Source organism: Balaenoptera physalus, assembly GCF_965194825.1.
Source record: "Balaenoptera physalus genome assembly, chromosome: 1".
Lineage (NCBI taxonomy): Eukaryota > Metazoa > Chordata > Mammalia > Artiodactyla > Balaenopteridae > Balaenoptera > Balaenoptera physalus.
The window spans coordinates 195574799-195601712 of NC_138882.1; the positions used below are offsets into that span (position 1 = coordinate 195574799).

At 46.4% G+C, this 26914-nt stretch overlaps 1 protein-coding gene across 6 annotated transcripts in view; it reads left to right on the top strand.

Annotated features, from left to right (window-relative positions):
* Positions 1-26914, top strand: part of GNB1 (G protein subunit beta 1) — a 99148-nt gene that overhangs the window by 69665 nt on the left and 2569 nt on the right. For all 6 annotated transcript variants that reach the window (XM_082418279.1, XM_082418280.1, XM_082418282.1 and 3 more), the window contains 7 exons: positions 213-251; positions 1879-1985; positions 6141-6204; positions 7302-7464; positions 23296-23362; positions 24840-25041; positions 25678-25894. In XM_082418279.1, coding sequence (XP_082274405.1) covers positions 213-251; positions 1879-1985; positions 6141-6204; positions 7302-7464; positions 23296-23362; positions 24840-25041; positions 25678-25894 — 859 coding nt within the window. Of the gene's footprint in view, positions 1-212; positions 252-1878; positions 1986-6140; positions 6205-7301; positions 7465-23295; positions 23363-24839; positions 25042-25677; positions 25895-26914 lie in introns of those variants that run through there.

Sequence of the window (26914 nt, forward strand, 5' to 3'; positions counted from 1 at the left end):
GGTAGTCTGCAGGCCAGGCATGTACTTGTGTGTTGCTGGTTCTCTGTTGAGTGTGCTTGGGACTGTGGGTGCGCGGCTGGGGGCGGGGGGCGAAGGAAAGGGTCTGAGCTCTCCCACCCTGGTGGAGGCTCTCTGGGACTGCAGTGCCAGCACCTCGGAGTGACTGTATCTGAAACAGCACTAATTCCCTCTTTATCATTGTCTTTCCCTAGGATGCTAGAAAAGCGTGTGCAGATGCAACTCTCTCCCAGGTAAGAGCAGTTTGTGCAGAGTCGCTGGCCTGGCCTGGAGGTTGGTGCTTGTGGTGCCTCCACTTGGGACCTCTAGAGGGAGCGCTCTGATTCTCTCCTGTGCACAGTGAGGGTGTGGGGCACTGCTCGAAGGGTTCTCCTGCGCAGGCCCTTACCACGCTAGGCGAGGCCATGGTGCGTCGTGGATGACAAATAATGTCCCTCGAGCCTTCTTGCGGAGGCCGGAGTTGTAAATGTTACTGCAGTCTCGATACAGCTATTTCAGAGTTCCTCTCCCTAGCAAAATCTGCCTCAGAACTTCGATTTCTAAAGTCCGGTTTGGCAGATTCTCAAAAAGTTAAACATTAGTCATGACCCAGCAGTTCCACTCCTAGATGCACGCCCAGAGGAGCTGAGAGCTGACGCTCAAACAAGCCCGTGTACGCGCGTGCTCACGTCGTCTCGGTTCCCAGCAGCCAGAGCAGGAAGCAGTCAGATATCCGCAGGTGGAGGAGCGCGGGGACAAAGTGTGGCCTGTCCACACGGTGGGACGTTACTCAGCCATAGAAGGGATGAATCTTGTGACATGGCGCTCAGTGAAAGAAGGTCACATGTTGTGTGATTCCATGCATATGAAATGTCCAGACAGGTCACCCTGTAGAGACAGAAAACAGGTTCATGGTTGCCCGGGGTTGGGAGGAGGCTGTAGGGAGCAACCACTTAGTGAATATGGGGTTTCCTGTGGGGGTGATGAGAACGTTCTAGAAGGCAGGTGCGTGGCTGTGCTAATAGTACACACTCAGAGTTACATACGTTCAAATGGTGCGTTTCACCTCACTGAAAAACAATATTTTTGTCCAAAGAATTGAGCAGAAATGTGAAAGAAAAATTATATTCCTACTTCTGTTGAGTATGATTTTTTTACATTGTCTTAGCGCTTTAGATGTTATTTAATTGGGGTTAAACAATAAGTTAAAGAAAAATTAGACTGCATAGAATAACCTGCATTTGAATCTCAAATGCACTTTGGACTGTACGTGTTTTTAAAACCCATTATTGTGATACGCTTATTCCATTTGTCAACCCAGAATCATTAACGTCAGGTTTTTGTATGTTGGAGTGAACAGCAGGTTTGTATGTATAGTTTTGTGCCCTAAGCTACAGAGTACAGAGGAGATTCCATCGTTGTCCAGCTCAGCACACAGCCTGGTCGCTGGACAGTCTGTAAGGCTGGGGCCCTGTGTTAGATTGTGATGTAGGCTGACGAGGCTGTAATTCGGAGGAAACCCGTGAGGGACTGACGCAGGCCAGGAGGAGCTGGGCCAGGTGGCCAGCTAGGGAGACAGCAGAGACGGGAGGGGAGGAGGCTCTGGGCCAGCCCCATGCCTGCTACGCACGGTGGGAGGGGACGGGGGTCCTGGAGAACAGGTAGAGTAGCGGACTTCCGAGAACTGGGAGAAGGAAGGTAGGTGCCCTGGGAGACAGGAGAAATCGCAGAGCGAGGCCTGGCGGCCTGGAAGGAGCAGGGCAGGCACAGCCGAGGCCAGGGCTTCGGGGCCAGTGAGTGGGGTGGGCTTGAAGGGGAGGGGACCTCGCGGGGAGAGCACGCATCACACGATGTTAACTTGCAGTCACTTTTATTTTTAAGATCACAAACAACGTCGACCCAGTGGGAAGAATCCAGATGCGTACCAGGAGGACGCTGAGGGGGCACTTGGCCAAAATCTATGCCATGCACTGGGGCACGGATTCCAGGTGTGTGGGGCATGGGCACACGTAGCGCTTGACACGTGCACGGAGGAGAAAAATAACCTGAACTCATTGGCTGTGACTTGTAAAGAAAATATTTGGCATTTGCATCAGATGTGCGAGCAGGCCAAGACAGCAGCCCAGGTGCCCGAGCTCCATCTGTGTTCCCGCCTGCCTCGGCCGACCACACACCGTCACCTCCTCACAGCCCTCCCTTCGCCTTTGTCCTCCCAGCTCTGCGGCTCGGCGCCCATGCCACCCTGGGGAGGTGACCTGTCCTCTGTGCCGTGGCTCCTCCTCTTTCCAGCCTGTTCCTCGTGGCCTCTTGGCCACACCCTCTCCTGGTTTCGGTGCCCCGGCTCAGGGATCAGAAGCCACTTCCTGCGGTGTCCGTGTCCGGAGGGTTAGAACAGCGACTCGTGTCCCAAGGTTCCTGCATGAGTCTGAGCTGGTCGTTGCTGTTGTCACCGCCTCTCCCCGGCCTGTCTGCCCCACCTCCCTTTTTTCTAGCCTCTCACTCTTTCTACCTTGAATCCTGCCCCGTGTTCAGACCTCTTTCTAGGCTCCTCATCTCCATCGCCCTTCCAGTCCCTCCTCCTCTTGCCCTTAACCTGCAGAAGCATTGAAATGAAATCCATTCAGCTCTTTTCTGTTCCTCTTTTAGAGGCTGCTGGGAAGTTTTTCTCCACTTTTCCACCCAAATAATTACATAAAATGCTGTGTGACTTTGTGACTGTAACATGTTCTTTCAAATAGCTAACGTGATATTTCAGATGCCTTTCTTAGAGTAGCATTTTTTTCATGTTTAATTATCAGAGAAGAATTGTCTGCTTGGTTGGTTTTTTCTTTGTTCCTGAAATTGCCTGCTTTAGAGTGTCAACAGCTACAGAACAAAAGAGTCTATTTTTAGTTTGTTCTGTAGAGTATCCCATATAATTCCAAATGCAAATGAGAGCTAACTTAGATCATTTTAATGATGGCAGTAATCAGAAAGAATAAAAATGGAAAAAGAAAGAAAAATGCCCTTACTAGTCAATTCACCTTAGAATTTATTGTCAAAAGTAGATGGTAACCAAACAGTATCTTACCTTTGGGTCTTTCCTCCATCTGTGGGAACATCAGTGTCCTGATTAGACAGGATGTTGGATGGATAGTGACGTGTCACTTGTGCCCTGAGAGGTGAACAAGAGCTGTGTTCAAGGAACTAAGGCAGGTGTGTGGCCAGAGCTGTGGTGATGTGGAGAGGAGCTCACGGGAGGCCAGGGGCCGACAGCACCAGATCTCACAGGCGTCCCGATCACCGCTGCCAGGCTTTGCGTGCCCTCTGGTTCCAACACGAGTTCTGCCTCGAGAGCCCTGTGGTTGAAGGAACGAATGCAAAGGCAGGAATAAGCAGCACCACATTCCGAGTCGTGGTCACCCCTGAGAGAAGGGGTGATGTGGGAGACCCAGGAGACGCTGTTGGGTGTTGCATGGGTCTCGTTCTCTTTCTTGGACAGCGTCGTGGGTACGTGGGCATTTGTTTTAAAGCTGCTCTTCAAACGACAGTTATTTTTATAATGCCCTTATATGAGAGCTGTATTTTATAATCATAAACAAGGGAAACAAAAAATGATACCAAAGAGGACCTTTGCTATCCAGAGCCCTTCAGAGATTTTTTTTTTTTTTTTGTAGATAGCCGTGTTTTCTGGAGAGGTAAAATAGGTAAAATTTTGCCTATTTAAAGTCGAAAGAAAGTTTATTTTTATTTTGGATGTACATTTTGTTTAAGGTATCTTCATAAACAAAGGTAATTGTACAACCTTTTTTCATGATTCAAGGCTATAATTTGGGAATGCCAGTTATTTGATCATGTTTGTATAATTCATGGATACTCTCAAACTATTGCACTGATTAGCAGTTTTCTTTTAAAACTATAGAAGATGCCCACAGTGAGGTTTGTGTATATGCATGTGTCAGTACATATTATGTATGCATTTATAATATGTTTATCAATACGTTGTAATTTTTTTATACTTGAAGTCTACTTTTTATAACATTTGAGAGTCTCTTTCAGTCACATGAATTAATGCTAAACTTCCCCCCACCTTTTAAAATTTATTTATTTATTTATTTTTGGCTGGGTCTTCGTTGCTACGTGCGGGCTTTCTCTAGTTGCAGCGAGCGGGGGCTACTCTTCGTTGTGGTGCACGGGCTTCTCATTGCGGTGGCTTCTCTTGTTGCAGAGCACAGGCTCTAGAGCGCAGGCTCAGTAGTTGTGGTGCACGGGCTTAGTTGCTCTATGGCATGTGGGATCTTCCTGGACCAGGGCTTGAACCCAAGTCCCCTGCATTGGCAGGCGGATTCTTAACCACTGTGCCACCAGGGAAGCCCTATCTCCCCTTTCTGAAGTCTGCTGAAGTGTTATAATTGAGAGTGAAACGCTGCTAACCCAGCGAGGCCTGAGAGTCCTCCCTCCTCAGAGTAAATGAAGGGCCTGAGGCCTTTGGATCTGGACCTCTATCTACTTAACCCCTGTTTTCAGTGTCCTGGAGCCCTGGGCATCCTCCTGGCTCTTGACTCTGTGTTCTGGGTGGGTGGCACCTCGGGGGAACTGAGAGCTCTAGGAGGCAGAAGGAACCAGGTCCCAAGCGGTCGTCCTACTGGGGGATTAAGAGGTGTGTCTTTTCTCACCTTCGGGAGGATCAGGGGCTGCTTAATGTCTCTCTAACCCTGGGGCGCGTCAGCACATAGTAAGCTTTCCGACCAGGCGGCCTTTCTAGAGGTGACCCTCCCGGAGGACGAGCTTCTTTACGTCAGCTCTGATGTTCATCCAAAGCCTGTGCTTAGAGGAGCCTGGCGGAAATAGAGCCGCAGAGCGACCCTGGTTCCGATTACGTGGGGTCTTTCAAGCGCCTAATATGTTTATAACTGTACCTCGATGCAGGGATTTATTTTAAGAAGTTGCATCCAAAGAATAATAGGATGGGAGCCTGCACGTAGTTCAGTTCTGGGATAAGGTTTTCATGCAGTGCTGAGTACGTATTTATTCCCTGCCAGACTCACTGCTGGCTCCCTGAGAAGCGTGTGCATCAGAGCGTAGAGTTGGATGAAAAGGACCAGTTGTCAGAGGGATTCGAGTGATTTTACCTCCAGGTTTTGACCACTTCAGGAAGCCAAGTATATCGCAGCTGAAAGGGTTGAGACCTGTGTTTTGATAAAATCTCTAAAACTGAAAATCCTTCTCCTTATTTACCATGCTGACACGTATCTCTGCATGGGATTATGGGGAGAGCCTTCTTGCCGTTCCTCGAAAATAGCACAGTCTGTAGAACAGAGTTCCTTAGGATATCTTATGAGTAGCGGTGGTTCCCTGAATTTACTCTCACTTGAAATTCCTTTGCCCATTAGTCATGTTTTCCTTTTGCAGTTTCCTGTCTTCTTTCTGCAAATACAGACAGAGCACCTTTTCAAGACACAGATCCCAAACAGCACAGTTGACCAGAGCAAGAAAATTGTTATGAAAAATATTCATGATAGTTAACTAGTCTCTTCTGTGGGACCAGGCACAGCTGTGCTTTAGATTGTTATCTCTTTGCAAAGCAGGTGGAAAGGGAGTGCCTCCTTAATGTTTGTAAGAGCCTTGCAGTCCCATTTTGGCTCAGTCTGGGAAATTTTCACGGGGTATTTTTGGTGAGAAATGTCTCAAATTTTGAATATCTAAAAACTTACTAGTCCTTTATATTTAGGCTTTCTACGTGTCAGAATGGAACAGAAAATTATATACTAAATATTTTCTACCACCTTTGAGTCATGAAAGAAAGATCTGTAGGTCTCAAATCTGACTTATGGTGAACAGAAAACAAACAGAAGCAGTTCTAGGCAACCAGCTTGTCTCATCTGACCAGCCGAGGGACTGTGGCCAGGTCTTCACCTGAAGACAAGCACGATTGAACCTGAGCTGTTATCGCTGGGAATATTTTCTTTTCATGCTTTCGAAGTTGGTCTAACAATTAGAACCTTTTTTTGGGCGGGGGTTGCTTATAAATAAGTGCACTTTGTCAGCAAATACAATGTTGAAATGCGTTAGTCATCACTAAAGTTTAGTTTTCATTTGTTGTCTTTGGGTGACTTCCCATGTTGGTGTGGTACTGATGGTTTGCTTTTTTCTTTTTCCTCCAGGCTTCTAGTTAGTGCCTCACAGGATGGTAAGCTTATCATCTGGGATAGCTACACCACAAACAAGGTAGGTACTGCAAACCCTTCCCTGAAAAGCGGCCCGGGAAAGGCGGGTGTTTAAACTCTGGGTTCACTTACGTAAAATGTATAACAGGAGAGGGTGGGGGAGCACAGTGTGTTTGTTTTTGTGTAAAGTCATATGGGTCAGGTAGAAGCCCAGTCACATGGCTGGCACGTGTCACTGGTGCTGCTGGGCCAGCATGGTGTTGCTGTGATGTGTCGTCTCTTTACAGAGCAGGTTGGGGGAGCCTCCTTCAAGTTTCTAGGGAACTGGAGTCCAATTTTAGCTCAGTCTGGGAAATCTCATGCTTTATTTAAAAATACAGAAATACAGCTTTCCGTTTAGTTAACTAGTTTTTACAAGAAATAATTTGAAAGAGTTTATACTTTGAAGTATAAATTAAATTATTTTAAAAATTCAATCCAGGGTTGTATCATATTGAATGAAAAAAGTACTATCGTTGGTCTAAACGTGTGTAACAGACAAAATTCAGTTTTATTTTACTGGAGGATACCACATGTGTATAACAGAATCCAGTACTTATAACAAATTTATCTCAAACACAGGGAGGTGTGTGGTAGGATTAATTACAGTAATTTCTAGTTTGATTACTTCACTAAAAATGCTTTATTTTCTAAGTGAATTTTATAGCCATTTTGACAAGCCAGTGAAATGTTTTCCTTTTAATATGTAATTGTGATTGAGAGGCTATGCTGCTATTACTTAAATGCCTACCTAACTGTAAGTTATGACTTTATTAAAACTACATTTGGGAATTCCCTGGCAGTCCAGTGGTTAGGACTCCGTGCTTTCACTGCTAAGGGCCTGGGTTCGCTCCCTGGTTGGAAAACTAAGATCCCACAAGCCACGCGGTGTGGCCTAAATAAATAAGTAAAACTGCATTAAATTGGTGTGCAGCACTGGATTTCTAATTAAATTATTACTTTATCTGACTGCCCACACATATAAAATATTTTCAAAATAATTTTGGCCACTGTTTTGCTGTGCAGTGAAAGTTGAAGACTAGAAGCGGGATCATAAGTGTCAGTAGTTAATGTTTTTGACCTTGAGCGTGCTTGCATCATGTGTGTTCTGTCATTTAGGTTCATGCCATCCCTCTGCGTTCCTCGTGGGTCATGACATGTGCATATGCCCCTTCTGGCAACTATGTGGCCTGTGGTGGCCTGGATAACATTTGCTCCATTTACAATCTGAAAACTCGTGAAGGGAATGTACGTGTGAGTCGTGAACTGGCTGGACATACAGGTACATGTTCTCATCATAACCTCAAAGTTGTATACGCTGTGTGCCTCGCATGAGCTACATGCTATGGACACTCACCCCTTCTCAATAATTATTTAATGAGATTGGCTACAGCAATGGCCAGAAATACTCTGAAAATGAAATCAAACACAGGCCTTGATATTCCTTTACCAGTAAGAAGCCTTTGGATATAAGTCACTGTAGTGGCCCGTTTTCAAGGATTTTGGGAACATAGGTCACTCCGTAACAGCTGGCAGCCACCTGTCTTTTATAGTAACAGGACATATAGTTCGATCTGTTATCTCCTTCTGAACCTCCTTCCATCTTGAACACCTTTCCAGAAGGGTTTCCTAATCTAAACATGCATGAGCGTACACGTGTCTCCCTATGCACACACACACGTATTTATCCACATATTGATACACCCTTACTGATCTCTTAACATCCTTCATAATGACTAGCATTATTGTTGCACAGGAAGCAGAACAGAGTCCTTCAGGCTGAGTGCTTCTGAACGTAGCCAGCTCTAAGCGTTGGGTGGTATGTTATTTTGGCTTCTGTTTGCTTTGGGGTTGCTTCCTTCTTAACTTTCTGTCTTCTTAAAGTAGTAACTTAGATCTTCCTACTTTTTCAAATATAAATTACCCTCTAAGCTATAAATTACCCTCTAAGCGTGGCTTTAACTGTATTATCATTCAGTGGGAAATATTTTTAATACCCTTTTGATAACTTGTTATTGGTTTCTAATCAAATGACATTATGTTCAGAGAAGATGTTCTGTACCAGTTCAGTTTTTCACATTTATGGAGACTTGCTTCCAGTGGAGCGGGTGGTCTGAGGATGACACGCCGCACGCGCTTGGGAGTCTAGGCTGTGGGGCAGGTTCTCAGCGTGTTCGTCAAAGCAGGACTTTGACACTGTTCACATATTCTCTGTCTTTAGTTTGTTTCTGTCAGTTGCTGAGGCAGGGGTGGATTCATGTATTTCTCCCTTCATTCTGGGAATTTTTGCTTCATGTATCTTGAGCTCTGTTAGTAGAAGGTATGTTCATGACTGTCGTATGTTCCTGATGAAGTGACCCTCTTTCTCAGAACCTTCTTTGTTGGAAAGTCGGCTTTATCTGATGTTAATGTAGCTGGACATTAATGAAGGTTAATGAAGGCTGGAGCCTTCTTAGTCCGACTGTTTGCATGGTGTATTTTTTCCCATTCACTTAACTGTATTTATAAACAGAGTCCCTTAGAGACAGCACACAGTCGGTTCTTTCTTTTTATCCACTCTGTTTCTGCCTTTCAGATAGTATGGGGCTCATTTCTGTGTCATGCGGTGTGGGTGCAGTGGGATTTGGCTCTCTCACTTTATGGTGTGCTCTCCTTTCCTGCCTTCTTTTGGGCTACTTGAGTTTTTAGAATTCTGTTTTAGTTTTATCTGTTGGCTTTTCTGGTTACCTCCAAAAAAGGGTTATGTAGGGATTACAATGTACATTCATAATTTTTCATGGTGCACTCAGAGTTATATTGTATCCATTTATATGAAATACAAGAATCTTGTGGCCATAAATACCCGTTTTCTGCCCTTCCTCATTCTTTATGAAGTTTTCGTAGGTGTTGCATCTCCATGTGTTATAAGCCCCACAATATATTGTTATATTTTTTTCCTTTAAATGTTCTTAGCCACTTGAAGAAGTTTGAATCGTCTTTTACATTTACTCAAATCTTTACCATCGGTAGCACTAGTCATTCCTCCTGAAGACGTGAGCTTTCTTCGGGTTCCCTTAAGCCTGATGAACTTGCTTTACCATTTTTTACTGTTAGTGCAGGTCTCCTAGCAGTGAATTCTCTCTGTTTTCATTTATCTGAAAATGTCAATTATCCTTCATTCTTCAAGAAATTTTTGCTGGATATATTTAATCCTGGGTTGGTATTATTTTCTTTTAGCACTTTAAAGATTTTTGTTTTTTAACAGTTTGTGATGTGCCTTGGAGTGACTTTCTTTGTTTTTTTTGTTTGTTTGTTTAATAATGTATTTATTGAATTGAACTGTTTGAGATGGTAAGTAATACAAGGTTTCTTCATTAGCCATTCCCCACAAGAATTTGAAAATTCCACAGTTGCTTAAGCAATTAAATCAAGGAAGAAAACAACAACAAAAACCAGGTTTAACAGTACAGTCATAATTATAGCTAATCTTAGTCAGGGGGATGTTCGAGACTACAGGTACTCTAAGTAATACACACTGTTCCAGTGGCATCCATGAGGTGAAAAGTTCCTACATCCCTGTTCATTCTATTTATTTTCATCAAATGTTGAAATACCCAGGGACCCTATGAGGGTATCCTCCTTTTTCTGGTAATTTTTTGGCTAATCTGAATATATAGTGATTCCTGAGTATCAAAATAACTGTCTTAATTTAAAGATGACACTATAAATATGCAATGTTTTGGGAAGGCAAATAAAGCAAAGGAACTAAGTTACTGAGGACCCACAGACATCAGACGCTACCTCCTTATTTTCTAGGACTCCGTAAGAGGAAGCAAAGGAGACCCCTGATTTAAGTGAACTAGCAATCCATTAATTTCCTAAAATCCTAATTCAATATTAAAACAGAAAAATGATTACAGTTTGTCGTAGAACTCTTAGATAAACAATGACTGACAGTTTGCTGTTAATCTCAAATTCAAATTGTTGTGTAGTCAGTCGTTTTTTTTTTTTTTTTCACACACACACACTGTATTTTATTTTTACAAGAGATAAATAGACTGACACCAAGCATTGTACATGGATGACCACAACAAAAGCAACAATGATTGCAATTACCAAACATGAAACATACTCATACTATGTCATAATATTGACATTCAGTCCAGTAATCCTCCACCGTAACAGCTCCTTTACTTTGCAGTGAAAATTGATTTGTATATTCTTTGCCTCTGAGTCCTTGTGGGAATTTTTTTTTTTTTAATTCAGACAGAAAGTCACAAAAATTATACTCATCCTCATCAGTTCACTCAATCCCATGTAATTAATTTTTTTTTTTCATCTTGATCTTTTGTTAGCACTTTTATGAGTTCATCAGTTTTTCATTAGAGTTCTGAAAATGCTTATTCATTCAGTTCAGCAGTACAGTCAGTTACCAGAAACCTGTACTTGTCAGAGTCTTTTCCATGAATTTCTTAAAGATGAAACCCTTTTATAGGAACATATTTGCAAAATCATCAGAGTACACCCAGAACTGTCTGTAAATGACAAAAGACTTAAAAATGACCACGGTTAAAGATTTGATGAAAGTTCATAATAATGCAGTTGACAAGAAAATTAGTTATTTCTGAGATATACATTTTAAAGTAATAACTAGGATTATTACTTATAACATTATACCAGAACATATAAGATTTTTAGAAATTTCATGTAATGTCTGAAACATTTATATTAACATATTTCCATACATATTTCCATACAAATACAAATGTAAGATTTTTAGAAATTTCATGTAATGTCTGAAACATTTATATTAACATATTTCCATACAAATAACCCAATGAAAGTTTAGTATTAGTTGTTTTGTTTGTTTTTTTATACTGCAGGTTCTTATTAGGCATCAATTTTATACACATCAGTGTATACATGTCAATCCCAATCGCCCAATTCAGCACACCACCATCCCCACCCCACCGCAGTTTTCCCCCCTTGGTGTCCATATGTCCATTCTCTACATCTGTGTCTCAACTTCTGCCCTGCAAACTGGCTCATCTGTACCATTTTTCTAGGTTCCACATACATGCATTAATATACGATATTTGTTTTTCTCTTTCTGACTTACTTCACTCTGTATGACAGTCTCTAGATCCATCCACGTCTCAACAAATGACTCAATTTCGTTCCTTTTTATGGCTGAGTAATATTCCATTGTATATATGTACCACAACTTCTTTATCCATTCATCTGTTGATGGGCATTTAGGTTGCTTCCATGACCTGGCTATTGTAAATAGTGCTGCAATGAACATTCGGGTGCATATGTCTTTTTGAATTACGGTTTTCTCTGGGTATATGCCCAGTAGTGGGATTGCTGGGTCATATGGTAATTCTATTTTTAGTTCTTTAAGGAACCTCCATACTGTTCTCCATAGTGGCTGTATCAATTTACATTCCCACCAACAGTGCAGGAGGGTTCCCTTTTCTCCACACCCTCTCCAGCATTTGTTGTTTGTAGATTTTCTGATGATGTCCATTCTAACAGGAGTGAGGTGATACCTCATTGTAGTTTTGATTTGCATTTCTCTAATAATTAGTGATGTTGAGCATCTTTTCATGTGCTTCTTGGCCATCTGTATGTCTTCTTTGGAGAAATGTCTATTTAGGTCTTCTGCCCATTTTTGGATTGGGGTGTTTGTTTCTTTAATATTGAGCTGAATGAGCTGTTTATATATTTTGGAGATTAATCCTTTGTCCGTTGATTCGTTCGCAAATATTTTCTCCCATTCTGAGGGTTGTCTTTTCGTCTTGTTTATGGTTTCCTTTGCTGTGCGAAAGCTTTGAAGTTTCATTAGGTCCCACTTGTTTATTTTTGTTTTTATTTCCATTACTCTAGGAGGTGGATCAAAAAAGATCTTGCTGTGATTTATGTCAAAGAGTGTTCTTCCTATGTTTTCCTCTAAGAGTTTTATAGTGTCCAGTCTTATATTTAGGTCTCTAATCCATTTTGAGTTTATTTTTGTGTATGGTGTTAGGGAGTATTCTAATTTCATTCTTTTACATGTAGCTGTCCAGTTTTCCCAGCACCACTTATTGAAGAGACTGTCTTTTCTCCATTGTATATCTTTGCCATCTTTGTCATAGATTAGTTGACCATAGGTGCGTGGGTTAATCTCTGGGCTTTCTATCTTGTTCCATTGATCTATGTTTCTGTTTTTGTGCCAGTACCATATTGTCTTGATTACTGTAGCTTTGTAGTATAGTCTGCAGTCAGGGAGTCTGATTCCTCCAGCTCCATTTTTTTCCCTCAAGACTGCTTTGGCTATTCGGGGTCTTTTGTGTCTCCATACAAATTTTAAGATGATTTGTTCTAGCTCTGTAAAAAATGCCATTGGTAATTTGATAGGGATTGCATTGAATCTGTAGATTGCTTTGGGTAGTATAGTCATTTTCACAATGTTGATTCTTCCAATCCAAGAACATGGTATATCTCTCCATCTGTTGGTATCATCTTTAATTTCTTTCATCAGTGTCTTATAGTTTTCTGCATACAGGTCTTTTGTCTCCCTAGGTAGGTTTATTCCTAGGTATTTTATTCTTTTTGTTGCAATGGTAAATGGGAGTGTTTCCATAATTTCTCTTCCAGATTTTTCATCATTAGTGTATAGGAATGCAAGAGATTTCTGTGCATTAATTTTGTATCCTGCAACTTTACCATATTCATTAATTAGCTCTAGCAGTTTTCTGGTGGCAGTTTTAGGATTCTCTATGTATAGTATCATGTCATCCACAAACAGTGACAGTTTTACTTCTTCTTTTGCAATTTGTATTCCTTTTATTTCTTTTTCTTCTCTGATTGCCGTGGCTAGGACTTCCAGAACTATGTTGAATAATAGTGGTGAGAGTGGACATCCTTGTCTCGTTCCTGATCTTAGAGGAAATGCTTTCAGTTTTTCACCATTGAGAATGATGTTTGCTGTGGGTTTGTCATATATGGCCTTTATTATGTGGAGGTAGGTTCCCTCTATGCCCACTTTCTGGAGAGTTTTTATCAGAAATGGGTGTTGAATTTTGTCAAAAGCTTTTTCTGCATCTATTGAGATGATCATATGGTTTTTATTCTTCAATTTGTTAATATGGTGTATCACATCAATTGATTTGCGTATATTGAAGAATCCTTGCATCCCTGGGATAAATCCCACTTGATCGTGGTGTATGATCCTTTTAATGTGTTGTTGGATTCTGTTTGCTAGTATTTTGTTGAGGATTTTTGCATCTATATTCATCAGTGATATTGGTCTGTAATTTTCTTTTTTTGTAGTGTCTTTGTCTGGTTTTGGTATCAGGGTGATGGTGGCCTCATAGAATGAGTTTGGGAGTGTTCCTTCCTCTGCAATTTTTTGGAAGAGTTTGAGAAGGATGGGTGTTAGCTCTTCTCTAAATGTTTGATAGAATTCACCTGTGAAGCCATCTGGTCCTGGACTTCTGTTTGTTGGAAGATTTTTAATCACAGTTTCAATTTCATTACTTGTGATTGGTCTGTTCATATTTTCTACTTCTTCCTGGTTCAGTCTTGGAAGGTTATACCTTTCTAAGAATTTGTCCATTTCTTCCAGGTTGTCCATTTTATTGGCATAGAGTTGCTTGTAGTAGTCTCTTAGGATGCTTTGTATTTCTGTGGTGTCTGTTGTACCTTCTCCTTTTTCATTTCTGATTTTATTGATTTGAGTCCTCTCCCTCTTTTTCTTGATGAGTCTGGCTAATGGCTTATCAATTTTGTTTATCTTCTCAAAGAACCAACTTTTAGTTTTATTGATCTTTGCTATTGTTTTCTTTGTTTCTATTTCATTTATTTCTGCTCTGATCTTTATGATTTCTTTCCTTCTGCTAACTTTGGGTTTTGTTTGTTCTTCTTTCTCTAGTTTCTTTAGGTGTAAGGTTAGATTGTTTATTTGAGATTTTTCTTGTTTCTTGAGGTAGGCTTGTATAGCTATAAACTTCCCTCTTAGAACTGCTTTTGCTGCATCCCATAGGTTTTGGGTCATCGTGTTTTCATTGTCATTTGTCTCTAGGTATTTTTTGATTTCCTCTTTGATTTCTTCAGTGATCTCTTGGTTATTTAGTAACGTATTGTTTAGCTTCCATGTGTTTGTCTTTTTTACGTTTTTTTCCCTGTAATTCATTTCTAATCTCATAGCGTTGTGGTCAGAAAAGATGCTTGATATGATTTCAATTTTCTTAAATTTACTGAGGCTTGATTTGTGACCCAAGATGTGATCTATCCTGGAGAATGTTCCGTGCACACTTGAGAAGAACGTGTAATCTGCTGTTTTTGGATGGAATGTCCTATAAATATCAATTAAAGCTTTCTGGTCTATTGTGTCATTTAAAGCTTGTGTTTTCTTGTTAATTTTCTGTTTGGATGACCTGTCCATTGGTGTGAGTGAAGTGTTAAAGTCCCCCACTATTATTGTGTTACTTTCGATTTCCTCTTTTAGAGCTGTTAGCAGTTGCCTTATGTATTGAGGTGCTCCTATGTTGGGTACATATTTATTTATAATTGTTATATCTTCTTAGATTGATCCCTTTGTCATTACGTAGTGTCCTTCCTTGTCTCCTGTAACATGCTTTATTTTAAAGTCTATTTTATCTGATATGAATATTGCTACTCCAGCTTTCTTTTGATTTCCATTTGCATGGAATATCTTTTTCCATCCCCTCACTTTCAGTCTGTATGTGTCCCTAGGTCTAAAGTGGGTCTCTTGTAGACAGCATATATATGGGTCTTGTTTTTGTATCCATTCAGCCAGTCTATGTCTTTTGGTTGGGGCATTTAATCCATTCACGTTCAAGGTAATTATCGATATGTATGTTCCTATTACCATTTTCTTAATTGTTTTGGGTTTGTTTTTGTAGGTCCTTTTCTTCTCTTGTGTTTCCCACTTAGAGAATTTCCTTTAGCATTTGTTGTAGAGCTGGTTTGGTGGTGCTGAATTCTCTTAGCTTTTGCTTGTCTGTAAAGCTTTTGATTTCTCCATCGAATCTGAATGAGATCCTTGCTCGGTAGAGTAATCTTGGTTGTAGGTTCTTCCCTTTCATCACTTTAAGTATATCATGCCACTCCCTTCTGGCTTGTAGAGTTTCTGCTGAGAAATCAGCTGTTAACCTTATGGGAGTTCCCTTGTATGTTATTTGTCGTTTTTCCCTTGCTGCTTTCAATAATTTTTCTTTGTCTTTAATTTTTGCCATTTTGATTACTATGCGTCTCGGCGTGTTTCTCCTTGGGTTTATTCTGTATGGGACTCTCTGCGCTTCCTGGACTTGGGTGGCTATTTCCTTTCCCATGTTAGGGAAGTTTTCGACTATAATCTCTTCAAATATTTTCTCTGGTCCTTTCTCTCTCTCTTCTCCTTCTGGGACCCCTATAATGCGAATGTTGTTGCGTTTAATGTTGTCCCAGAGGTCTCTTAGGCTGTCTTCATTTCTTTTCATTCTTTTTTCTTTAGTCTGTTCCGCAGCAGTGAATTCCACCATTCTGTCTTCCAGGTCACTTATCTGTTCTTCTGCCTCAGTTATTCTGCTATTGATTCCTTCTAGTGTAGTTTTCATTTCAGTTATTGTATTGTTCATCTCTGTTTGTTTGTTCTTTAATTCTTCTAGGTCTTTGTTAAACATTTCTTGCATCTTCTCGATCTTTGCCTGCATTCTTATTCCGAGGTCCTGGATCATCTTCACTGTCATTATTCTGAATTCTTTTTCTGGAAGGTTGCCTATCTCCACTTCATTTAGTTGTTTTTCTGGGGTTTCTTCTTGTTCCTTCATCTGGTACATAGCCCTCTGCCTTTTCATCTTGTCTATCTTTCTGTAACTGTGGTTTTTGGTCCACAGGCTGCAGGATTGTAGTTGTTCTTGCTTCTGCTGTCTGCCCTCTGGTGGTTGAGGCTATCTAAGAGGCTTGATGGGAGGCTCTGGTGGTGGGTAGAGCTGACTGTTGCTGTGGCGGTCAGAGCTCAGTAAAACCTTAATCCACTTGACTGTTGATGGGTGGGGCTGGGTTCCCTCCCTGTTGCTGTGGCTGTCAGAGCTCAGTAAAACCTTAATCCACTTGACTGTTGATGGGTGGGGCTGGGTTCCCTCCCTGTTGGTTGTTTTGCCTGAGGCAACCCAACACTGGAGCCTACCCGTGCTCTTTGGTGGGGTTAATGGCAGACTCTGGGAGGGCTCACGCCAAGGAGAACTTCCCAGAACCTCTGCTGCCAGTGTCCTTATCCCCACGGTGAAACAGAGCCACCACCCGCCTCTGCAGGAGACCCCCCCAACACCAGCAGGTAGGTCTGGTTCAGTCTCCCCCAGGGTCACTGCTCCTTCCCCTGGGTCCCGATGCACACATTACTTTGTGTGTACCCTCCAAGAGTGGGGTCTCTGTTTCCCCCAGTCCTGTCAAAGTCCTGCAATCAATTCCCACTAGGCTTCAAAGTCTGATTCTCTAGGAATTCCTCCTACCGTTGCCGGACCCCCAGGTTGGGAAGCCTGACGTGGGGCTCAGAACCTTCACTCCAGTGGGTGGACTTCTGTGGTATAAGTGTTCGCCAGTCTGTGAGTCACCCACCCAGCAGTTATGGGATTTGATTTTACTCTGATTGCGCCCCTCCTACCGTCTCACTGTGGCTTCTCCTCTGTCCTTGGACGTGGGGTATCCTCCTTGGTGAAGTCCAGGGTCTTCCTGTCAATGATTGTCCAGCAGCCAGTTGTGATTCTGGTGCTCTCGCAAGAGGGAGTGAGAGCACGCCCTTCTACTCCGCCATCTTGGTTAATCTCGACTTTCTTTGTTTATTGTGCTTTAGCACCTTGAATTTGTAAAGTTTTGTCTTTCACTAAATTTGGGAAATATTAGAAATCCATTTTCTGTTCTTTGTTCTCTGTCTTTTTGTACTCCAGTGGGTTCATGTTCACATCGTCTCTTAGGTTCCTACGGTTCTGTTCTTGTTTATTCCATCTCCCGCTTCTCCAGAGCTGTCCTCCAGTACACGTGACTTCTGTCACCTCCAGTGTGTTGTTAAGACTACCCAGCAAGCCATATATGCCAGATGTTCTATTTTTCAGTTCTAGAATTCGTTTGCTTTTTCAAAAAAATAGTTCTTATTTTTCTGCTGACGTTTCCTGTCTATTTTTTATGAGCATATGTAGGATCCTTGGGCATAGTTCCAAGAGCTGGCTTTAAAATTATTACCTGCCAGTTCTAGCAACTAATCCCTTGAGGTTTGGTCCTGGTGGCTCTTTTCTCTTGAATATGGGTGACATTTTCCTGCTTCTTGGTACATCTAGTGATTTTGACTTGTGTCCTGGGCTTTGTGCAGACTCTGTTCCCCTGAAGCTCTGCCATTTGGTTCCATTGGGAGCAGCCACACAGCCGTGTGGGAGCAGCTGTCTTGCCTGTGTGGTTCAGACAGATGTTGGGGCAGTAGGTGTGTGATTTTTAGGGCCTTCTGTGGCTTTCTCCTTTCTAGGTTTCCTTCTTTCACTTTCCAGTTGTGGTTGACCAGAACCCTATCTACTGGCTGTTCAAGAATGTTGGGCCATAGATCTGCATCTGAGGTGTGGCTGCAAGAGGGGGCGTGCCCTCAGGCACAGGGCACACGAGCTTGTTGAAAAGCAAGCTCACCCAGCGCCTCTCTTTCCTTCCAAGTGCAGAGGCTCCCCTTCGGTTTGTCTGCTTCTGCTTCCAGTGCTTTCAGGTTTTTGTTTTTATATTTGTCCAGAGCTTGTGGTGGTTTCTGTGGGAAGGTTGCTCCTGGGGGTGGGAACCCCCCTTCTCGGAACCCAGCCTAGGCTGCCTGCCCCATCCTTGTAAACTGGGGATTCTGTCCAGTGAGCATCCTTCCTAAACCACTTTGCTTATAGCGTTGATGAACTCACAGCACATTAAAAAACACATTCTTACTGTTTACCAATCTCTTATTATCAGATTCAGTGTATGGACTTCCATTTTTAATTAAATCTTTTTAATTTTTTAACACTTTATTTGCTGAAACAAAAAAATACACTAGTATTAGAGAGAATGTTTTAGAAATTTTGTTTCCTTCATGTATCATGAAATTTTACTTCTTTGGGAGTTGAGTGGTAGTGTTTTTTTAAACGTTTGGCCTCTTAAGAGTATTTGTGACTTTCTTCAGACATGATACATAATTCAGCTTCACATCAATAAAGGTTAAAATTTGATAAATTCAAATAGCCTCACTTTAGTCGGGGGGTAAAGGTGTGAACGGTTAGTGGGTTCAGCAGATTTGAGGACGGGCGGTCTACATCTTGTCTCGGTCCCTCTAAGCCTCCGTCGGATGACGCGAGTGCTCATCACTCAGGCGTCTCTCGCTGGCCTGAGCCTTAAGTTGAGAGCTCTTTGTTAAGCTGTGGTTGGGACATTTTGTCGTAGAGTCTTAGAGACTCAGTTGCGCAGAAAACCCATCTTGGTGCTCTTCTCAGCAGTCTCCCCGAGCCCTCAGATGGTGTCTGATGGAGTGAGGGCGGGAGTCGAGCCTCTGCGCTCAGTTTCAGGAGAGAGGCTCTTGGTGGTCAGTTTTGTGTTGCTGTTGTTTCCAGAAAATACAAGGGCCCATATGGAACAAACAGAAGCTTCCTTCTCTAGAGTTGGCCACCCAGGCTTTGGAAACGCTAGCAATACTTGAGAGAGCAAACATCAGATGGCGTTCTGTCTTCTGGTGTTTTGCCTTTTAAGTTTCTATCTTAAGGAGTAAAGGATGCCCTCTAGAAATGGTTAATGGAATGAATTCACAACGATTGAGACGGAACATTTATCATTGTTGCTGTTACTATGAATATATCACGTATAGAATAAAACTTGCCGAGTGCTCTCTTGGTGAAAATAATAATACAAAGGCGTTAGATTGTATATTTGAGAAATTAGTAATTCCCTAAAAGCTCGTTCTCCTTTCGTAAACCTCCCATCGCAGTGCAGACACATTTACCCTTTCTGAGATCACCATGGTCAAGAATTTAGCCAGAGGTTTCCTGGGGGTGACATGACTGCCTTGTACTCCTGCCAGAAGCCCTTGTGGTGGCTAAAATTTCGTTTTCCAGGGAAGATTTGTCCATGCTGCCCAGGGCTTGAATGCACGTGAAAGCACAGTGGACGGGCCCCCTGGCCTGTTAGTTGCTTCTTTCCTGACAGGCGCCAGCAGGCCCCGCTCTGGGAGGAAAGACGTGTCCCGCAGTTCTGCTCCGGGCCACACTGTGCTGCTCTCCGGCAGCCCGTTCTCTGGCAGTTAGTTAACGTGACGGCAGTTGTAGGCTTTCTGTGGGCGCGGCCTGGGAAACTCAGACCCCACTGCTCACTTCCTGACCTCACAGACTGCGCCGCTGGCTCAACCCCCCAGCAGCAAGAGCCCCCTCTCCCAGGCTGGCCACCAGTCCTGGCTGTGCCTGCATTCAGCCTGAGAGGATGCGTGAACCTCCGGGTGGACGGATGCACCCGGCCTGCTGCTAGGTGCTTGTCCTTTGGCATCAGCAGTTTCTGGGTTTGTCTCTTTGGGGTGGCGTTTCCTCGCTCGCAGGCCTTCATGTTACTTCGTTGTAGCTCTTTCCTTTTCACGGAGCTGCTCCCGGTCTCCGCTCCCCTGTGCACCTCCGAGTGGGTCGGCGGCTTTCCCTCCCCGCCCAGCCAGCTGCCCCCGCCTCCCCCAGGTGCCGGCTGGGCTAAGACTGCCAGCGTGATTCACCGTAGAAAGTTGGGAAAGTAACATTTCTTCTTCTGTGTTTTTAACTTCTAATCCCACCCAGAACTGCAGTGTTGTCCTGCAGAGTTGGAGAGGGTTCCGTTGTAAGGTGCGCTGATTTGTCCCTGTCGTCGGTCATTGCAGCATTTCCCAGCTTGGCACTAGTGCGCGTGTTGTGGCTGTAAATACTGTTCTTGCAGAGAAGTGACTTCTCAGGCCATGACTGTGTTCTCGGGGTGAGTTCCCTTGGCTGAGCCGTTTGCCGGGGCAGCACTCGCAGCGGCTCACGTGTCTGTGCACACTGGTCTTCGGCTTTGCCGTCTGGGTCAGCTGCCCTCTGGGTGAGGAGGTGAGCTCGTCTGCCTCTCTGGACCAGGTTCCCATTCAGCGACACACTGTCATGAGACCGTCCCCTTTCCCTCCCATGGGTCCTTGACCTGAGCGCCTGCCCTGCCTCACTTCAAGCCTCCTCCCCTCTGGACTGCTGCCAGCTCGTCCCCACGCCAGGCTGTCCCCAGCGCGCCTGTGTCCCGCTGCCACTTGTCTCCGTGAGGCCTGGCACCTCCACACTTCGTGCCCACTTTTGTCAGGGTCTGTTTTCCCTGCCCCTCTGGAGGCCTTCGTAAGGCAGCAGCGCCACTGGGCCAGCCACCCTTCTGCTGAGGACACACACACACACTCACACAGCCCCTTCAGGGAGTTTGCTCGCTCTTATATAAGCAAAGACAGTAACTGCCACCGTTCGTTGAGAACTTAAATGTGCAGGCAGCTCTGTTCCTCCCGATGATTCTCCGGATTGATCCCAGCTCCTCTGGGAAGGCTGGGGCTCGTGAGCCAGCTCACGGGACCATGCACTGCAGGTTCGCAGCTGCGCTGAGAATCGGGCCTACTCTGAAGCCACTGCTCGCCTCCCAACGAGAATGGCCCCGCAGGCTTCCCCGGAGCCCGGGTGCCCCTTGATGGTCCCCGTGCACACGGGGCGTCACTGGCCTCCTGGGACGCTGGGCTTGTGGGGTCGGCTGCCGAGCCCGCCGGCTGGACGGTCTGGTGTTCATGGTTGGTGAGTTCCCGTCTCAGGGCTGTTGAGCCTTGATGCTCAGTACTTGTTTGTTAACCTAATTTAAAAGCTGGTTCCGGGACTTCCCTGGTGGTCCAGTGGTTAAGACTCCGTGCTCCCAGTGCAGGGGGCCTGGGTCTGACCCCTGGTCAGGGAACTAGATCCTGCATGCCGCAACTAAGACTCGGCACAGCCAAATAAATAAGTATAAAAAGAAAAGCTGGTTCCCACCTTTTCTTTCCGGGAGGAAAAAAGATTTTTGTAAAAAATATAATATCCACCTGGTTATTGTCTTTTTCCCTCGATGTACAAAATACAGAGACCAAAAAAGTGAGTTATGAGCCAGCAGCTCTGACTTTGCCTAATGAAAAGTTGTATCTGGATAGGGTTGACCCTTGAACAACACAGGTTTGAACTGTACTGGTGCACTTACACCTGAGGTTTTTCTCCAAATACAGCACACAGGAGCCCAGGTGGGCTCCGTCCCCAAGGAGACCGAGGAACTGCTGTCACGAGGGCCGACTCTAAGTTCTGTGCAGATTTTCAGCCTCGAGGAGGCTGGCACCCCCGGCCCACATGTTGTTCGGGGTCAACTGTGTATATTTTGAAAGCTCAAACTACAGGAAGTTAGAAAACGAACACCAAAGCCACCTCAGTGCTCTCCACACGCAGTCTCTTAGGTCCCTGAGACGCCCTCGCCCCAGGACCAGGCCGGGCTCCGTGTGTGCTGCCCCGCCCCTCCTCTTCATCTGCTTGTGTCTTGGAGTCTTAGCATTTGTGATCCCCAGGTACTGTGTGTGGTTTTGTAGATGTGGTCATTTCCCGCAGCCTGCCTGGCTCCTGAGGGTCAGCCAGCTGACGTGTGCTGACCATCTGAGGCCCTGAAGAGGCCAGCGCAGGTTGCTAGTGCTCGAGAGCCGAGGCTGTAGCCGGCAGCCTCTGGTCCTGGGGGCGGGAAGCTCGTGCACTCCCTGGGGCTGGACCGCCGCCTGCACGAGGTGGGACAGAGGTCGTCTTTGAGGTCGTGTTTCTTTGTGCTGTTGACCTAGGAGTGCCCCTGTCTGGCCCTGTGTGAGACCAGGTGGTGCTGGGGTCTCCACGATGCTCCTCCCTGTCTGCTGTGATCCCAAGTCAGACAGCCTAGTGCTGTGATGGCGGGTGTGAGGGTCCCAGGGCTGGTTCCCAGAAGGCTGGCTTGAGCGAGGGTGAGAGTGTGCCAGGAAGTAAGTGCTGTTCTCAGAGCGGAACTTGGGCTGAGACTCAGCGGGAAGAGAGCCCCTCAGGGCGGCTGAGGGCGCCCGTGTGGTCCCTGGTGTCCTGTGGACGTGATGTGGCCTCCAGGGAGCACTTGACCACAGGTCCTTGTCTAGGCACGTAGTTGATATTTTGAAATTGTTCTCTCTCTCTGTTTTTTCTATGGGAGACAGTACAGTAATATGTTAGATAAGTGCTTTATTTTCCCAATATTCTTATACTTTCCACATCAGCAGCCTTCAGTGGGCCTCCTCTTTGTATTTTGTCTTTGATCTTACTGATTCACACAGCGTCACACGTGGCTCTGGTGTGGCCTGGGAAGACCTGGCAGGCATGCTTCTCCCTGGCAAGAGCCCAGCCTGCTGGGGGCAGGGGCTGCTCTGCCACCATCCCCTGGGTCTTCCGGGGGCAGGTGTGCTTACCTTGCACGTGCAGTTCTCAGGGTCACTTACACTAAGACAAAAGCAGAGGTCATGGTAAACAGGGCTAGTTCAGTAGAAGTCGCATGGAGGTCCCGCAAAATGGATTTTCTTTGTGTTTGCCCTTTCTTATTCCAAAAGCTGATCCAGGCTGGGCATCTGGCCTCAGCCGCAGCTCTGCCTCGCCTCCCGTGTGCTCAGAGGGGTGGCTGGGGGCGCTCAGGAGACGCAGCTGTTTCCATGCTGATGTTTGACGCCAGCGCTTGTCCCGTAGAAAACAAATCCGCCCCCACGCCCATCCTCATCTCTGGCTCTGGCTGGCCCCTGCAGACCCTCTGCCCCTGCTCCTCCCAACGTGTCCAAAAGGGCAGGGGCGGACGGGTGCGCTTGCCTCCCGAGCCTCCTGGGGCGCCGTGCTCACCCGGAGTCCAGTCCTCTGGGCCTGGGGCTGCACCGGCCTGTCCGGGCTCTGGCTCTTGCCCGGCAGTGCGTGTTGTCTGTGCTGCTTTCTTCCTCTTTGCAGCACACACGGCAGGGGCCAGGGGGTGGTGGACGAGGTATTTGTTTCCCCTTGCTGTGGACCTTCCCGCCATAGTTGCTCTGCCAACGTGTTTTTCCATTTATGAGATCATAGAGTCGGGGGCTCGAAGGCTGGGGCCATCGTGTGGGTCTGTTTTCCAGGTTACCTGTCCTGCTGCCGTTTTCTGGATGACAATCAGATTGTTACCAGCTCTGGAGACACCACCTGGTGAGTACTTGAGCACCAGACCTGTCTTAATGCTGCTCGCCTTGGCCCGTAGCTCAAGATGCAGGGGAGTTCTCAGTTAGGCCATTTTAACTGGAAATGGCCAGGAGGCTTCAGACACAGGTGGCAGTGAGCGATGGGTGGGTTCATGGTGCTCTGTGCAGATTTTAAAGCTCAGAGTTCGATTTTGAACAGCTAACAACTGATTTTGAAACTACAGTTTTGCATGAAATGCCCCCTTTTCTTTTCTCCCCCTGCATATTTTACCTTTCCAGGCTACCTTTCAGTAGCGCTTGGGGGAGTGGGTGTGCTTTACTCCCTCTCTTAGGCGAGCGCTGCCTCACTGTGGACTCTGAGCACAGCTTTAAAAAGCTTGTCACTTGTCACAGTTTCACGTGAATTATATCAAACTAATTAATTTTTAGAGTTTCACCCTATTTTTGGATAGACTATGTAAACCTCTGTAATGTTTTCACTCGAAGCACCAAAGCATATCCTTTTAAATCTTTAGATAGTTGAGTCATTTTAGGCTTAAACTCTCCTTGTGGGTTATTCTGGTCCTTTGAGGCATGTGGTGGTCAGGAGCCAGCGGGCCACGCAGGGGGCAGGGGGTGCCCCGGCTGGGTCCTGTTTCATAAGGTGTCCTTTTTATGTATGTCCATAGGTTCACCAAAGATTTATAGTCTATCTGGACTGTCAGTTGGGGAAGAATTTCTGTATTAGAAGATATTTTTGAAAGCTTTTTCATTCATGAGCGATGTCTTTCAGACCCTGGGAATGTCTTGCTTCCTTCTGTCATCCCTCAGGCCCTAGCAAGGGGCCCTGCACGCTTGGATTTGGGTGGTTGGGCTGAGCCAGATTTTCTGCGAGGCTTACGGGAAATGAGCAGCTTCCGGTGGCGTTGCTTCTGTGGGTGAAGCACAGAAACAGCACATGCTGTCCTCGCGGCGCTGCTGTGTCTCACCTTTGACTGCCCTCCGTGTAGCCACCCGCGCTGATGGCTGCGGGCCCGAGCTTAGCTCTGCTGCCGCTGAGTGACCCCAGTTAAGGGCCGTCATCTCCTCATCCCAGCCCGTGGGACCCTGGAGGGCATGGAGCTGGCAGCAGCAGAGAGCGCGTTTTCTGTCCAGCCTGGGATGGCAGCCGGGAGCTTCCTGCTGCCCCTCGTTGAGCCCACGCGGGGGCCGCATGCATCCCTCCTTGAAAGGGACTCGGGCTCCCTCTTTTGTTGGTGTTTGAGTTGACGTGGAAATCACAGTTACCATAAAGCCCGTGGGCGTGTGCTTATCTGTATTGTGTTTGTTTATTGTGTTTATTCGTTTGCTTTGTAACAAACCCCTCTAAACAAAGTCGCATTACAGGTTTTAGATTTGTCTTAAGTGCAGACGTTTACTGCAGTCCTGGGGGGTTTGAAGGACCGTTTGTCACGGGACTGGTCTCCTGAGCAAGTGGGGTGACCGCTGTCATTGCTCTGCTCCAGTGCCCTGTGGGACATTGAGACCGGCCAGCAGACGACCACGTTCACTGGACACACCGGCGATGTCATGAGCCTTTCGCTTGCTCCGGACACCAGACTGTTTGTCTCTGGTGCTTGTGATGCTTCAGCCAAACTCTGGGATGTGCGAGAAGGGATGTGCCGGCAGACCTTCACCGGCCACGAGTCCGACATCAACGCCATCTGTGTGAGTTGGGGTCCGAGGTGCGGGTCGGGGGCCCTTCGCCGGCCGTTATCACGTTAGAGTCCTGCTCTGGAGCCACGGGCTGCATCTTCAAATTTGGAAATGTTTTCAGGGTTAGATGGTCTCTCTTTTCTATGCAGATACAGTCAAATTGAAAAAAACTCCCTGTGGGAGACTTAGCCGTGACTTGATCTGTCCTTGCTGAGGCCTGGCGTATCTCCCGGTCTCGGGGTGACCAGTGACTGTATCACGCGGCTTCCCCCGTCAGGGGACAGGCAGTGCCGCAGCTGAGCCCGTTGGCCCAGCTCTGCGGGGGCGCGCGGGGCACGGCGGTTGAGGCAGCCTGCCCTTGTCCCCGGCACCCTGACCGGTGGGCCCGGCCTCGCGAGGAGCCGTCCTACCCGGGCTCAGCCTGGCGGCCGGCGGCCTGCAAGGAGCCCAGCCCGTCGGTGATGGCCACGCTCCTGCTGCCCCCTTGGGAGGACGGGGTGGGGAGGGGAAGCCGGCTCTTCGGGGAGGACGAGCACGTCGCGCCACCCCCGTGCGGGGCCTGCAGTCACTCTGCTGTCGGGCAGTTTACGTTTCCAGTATTTCTTTCTGTGCGTTTGCAAATCGTCTTGGTTTGCTTTCTCTCTCCAGTTCTTTCCAAACGGCAATGCGTTTGCCACTGGCTCGGACGACGCTACCTGCAGGCTGTTCGACCTCCGTGCGGATCAGGAGCTCATGACTTATTCCCATGACAACATCATCTGCGGGATCACCTCCGTCTCCTTCTCCAAGAGCGGGCGCCTCCTCCTCGCAGGGTACGACGACTTCAACTGCAACGTCTGGGACGCCCTCAAGGCCGACAGGGCAGGTAGGCAGCTGCTGCGCCTCGCCAGCTCACCAGCACGGACAGGCCGCACGCGAGCTGAGATGTGTAGGCCCGGCACGGGGACGGGAGGCAGGCCAGTGGCGGCGGGCTCTCGGCGGCGGCACACGGTGGGCAGGAATGGGCCAGCCACTTGGTCTTCACAGCCCCCCTCCCGTCGGGCACGTTGGAAGCACAGACTGGAGCTCACACGTGAGAGGCAGGCGAGAGGTGTGTCGCTCTCAAGTGCATTAAAATGCAGGTTGTGCAAAAGATGAGAACTTGCAGTGTTGAAGACGGGGGTTCAGGCGCATGAATCGATGCTCATGGAGTCTTCAGTGCCGGAGAGGGTGGGGAAGGGAGCGTGGCTCCGAGCCCATGGCCTCCCGCTCTGGGTGGATCTGCTTCCTGCTCTGCATTGAGCCCCTCTTGCCTCTCCTGCTCCCCCACGTGCCCCCGGCGCCCGCGGCCTCTGCCCCGACAGTGCCTGCTGACACTCAGAGGAGTGCAGGAGGCGCATGGGGGTGCTCTGAGATGTGGCTCGGATTCCTCTGGAAAAATGTGGAACTTTCTGGCTGATGACTGCTGAGTGTCGACAGGAGGCCCTGTCTTGGGGGGTGGGGTTCACTCTGTGATATCCCAAAGGCCCTTCCTCAGCATCCATCACCAACCTTCTGTATTCTGTGCTCTGCACCAGGCCCCGGGCATCACGAACAAATGAAGAACAGCCTACAGCCTTCACTCTCGTGCTGTATTTTTGTTGTGCTTTCTGTTGCTTCTTTTAAATAAATTTATTTATTTATTTATTTATTTTGGCTGCATTGGGTCTTCGTTGCTGCGCACGGGCTTTCTCTAGTTGCAGCGAGTGGGGGCTGCTCTTCGTTGCGGTGAGCGGGCTTCTCGTTGCGGTGGCTTCTCTTGTTGTGGAGCATGGGCTCTAGGCGCACGGGCTTCAGTAGTTGTGGCACGTGGGCTCAGTAGTTGTGGCGCACGGGCTCTAGAGCCCAGGCTCAGTAGTTGTGGCGC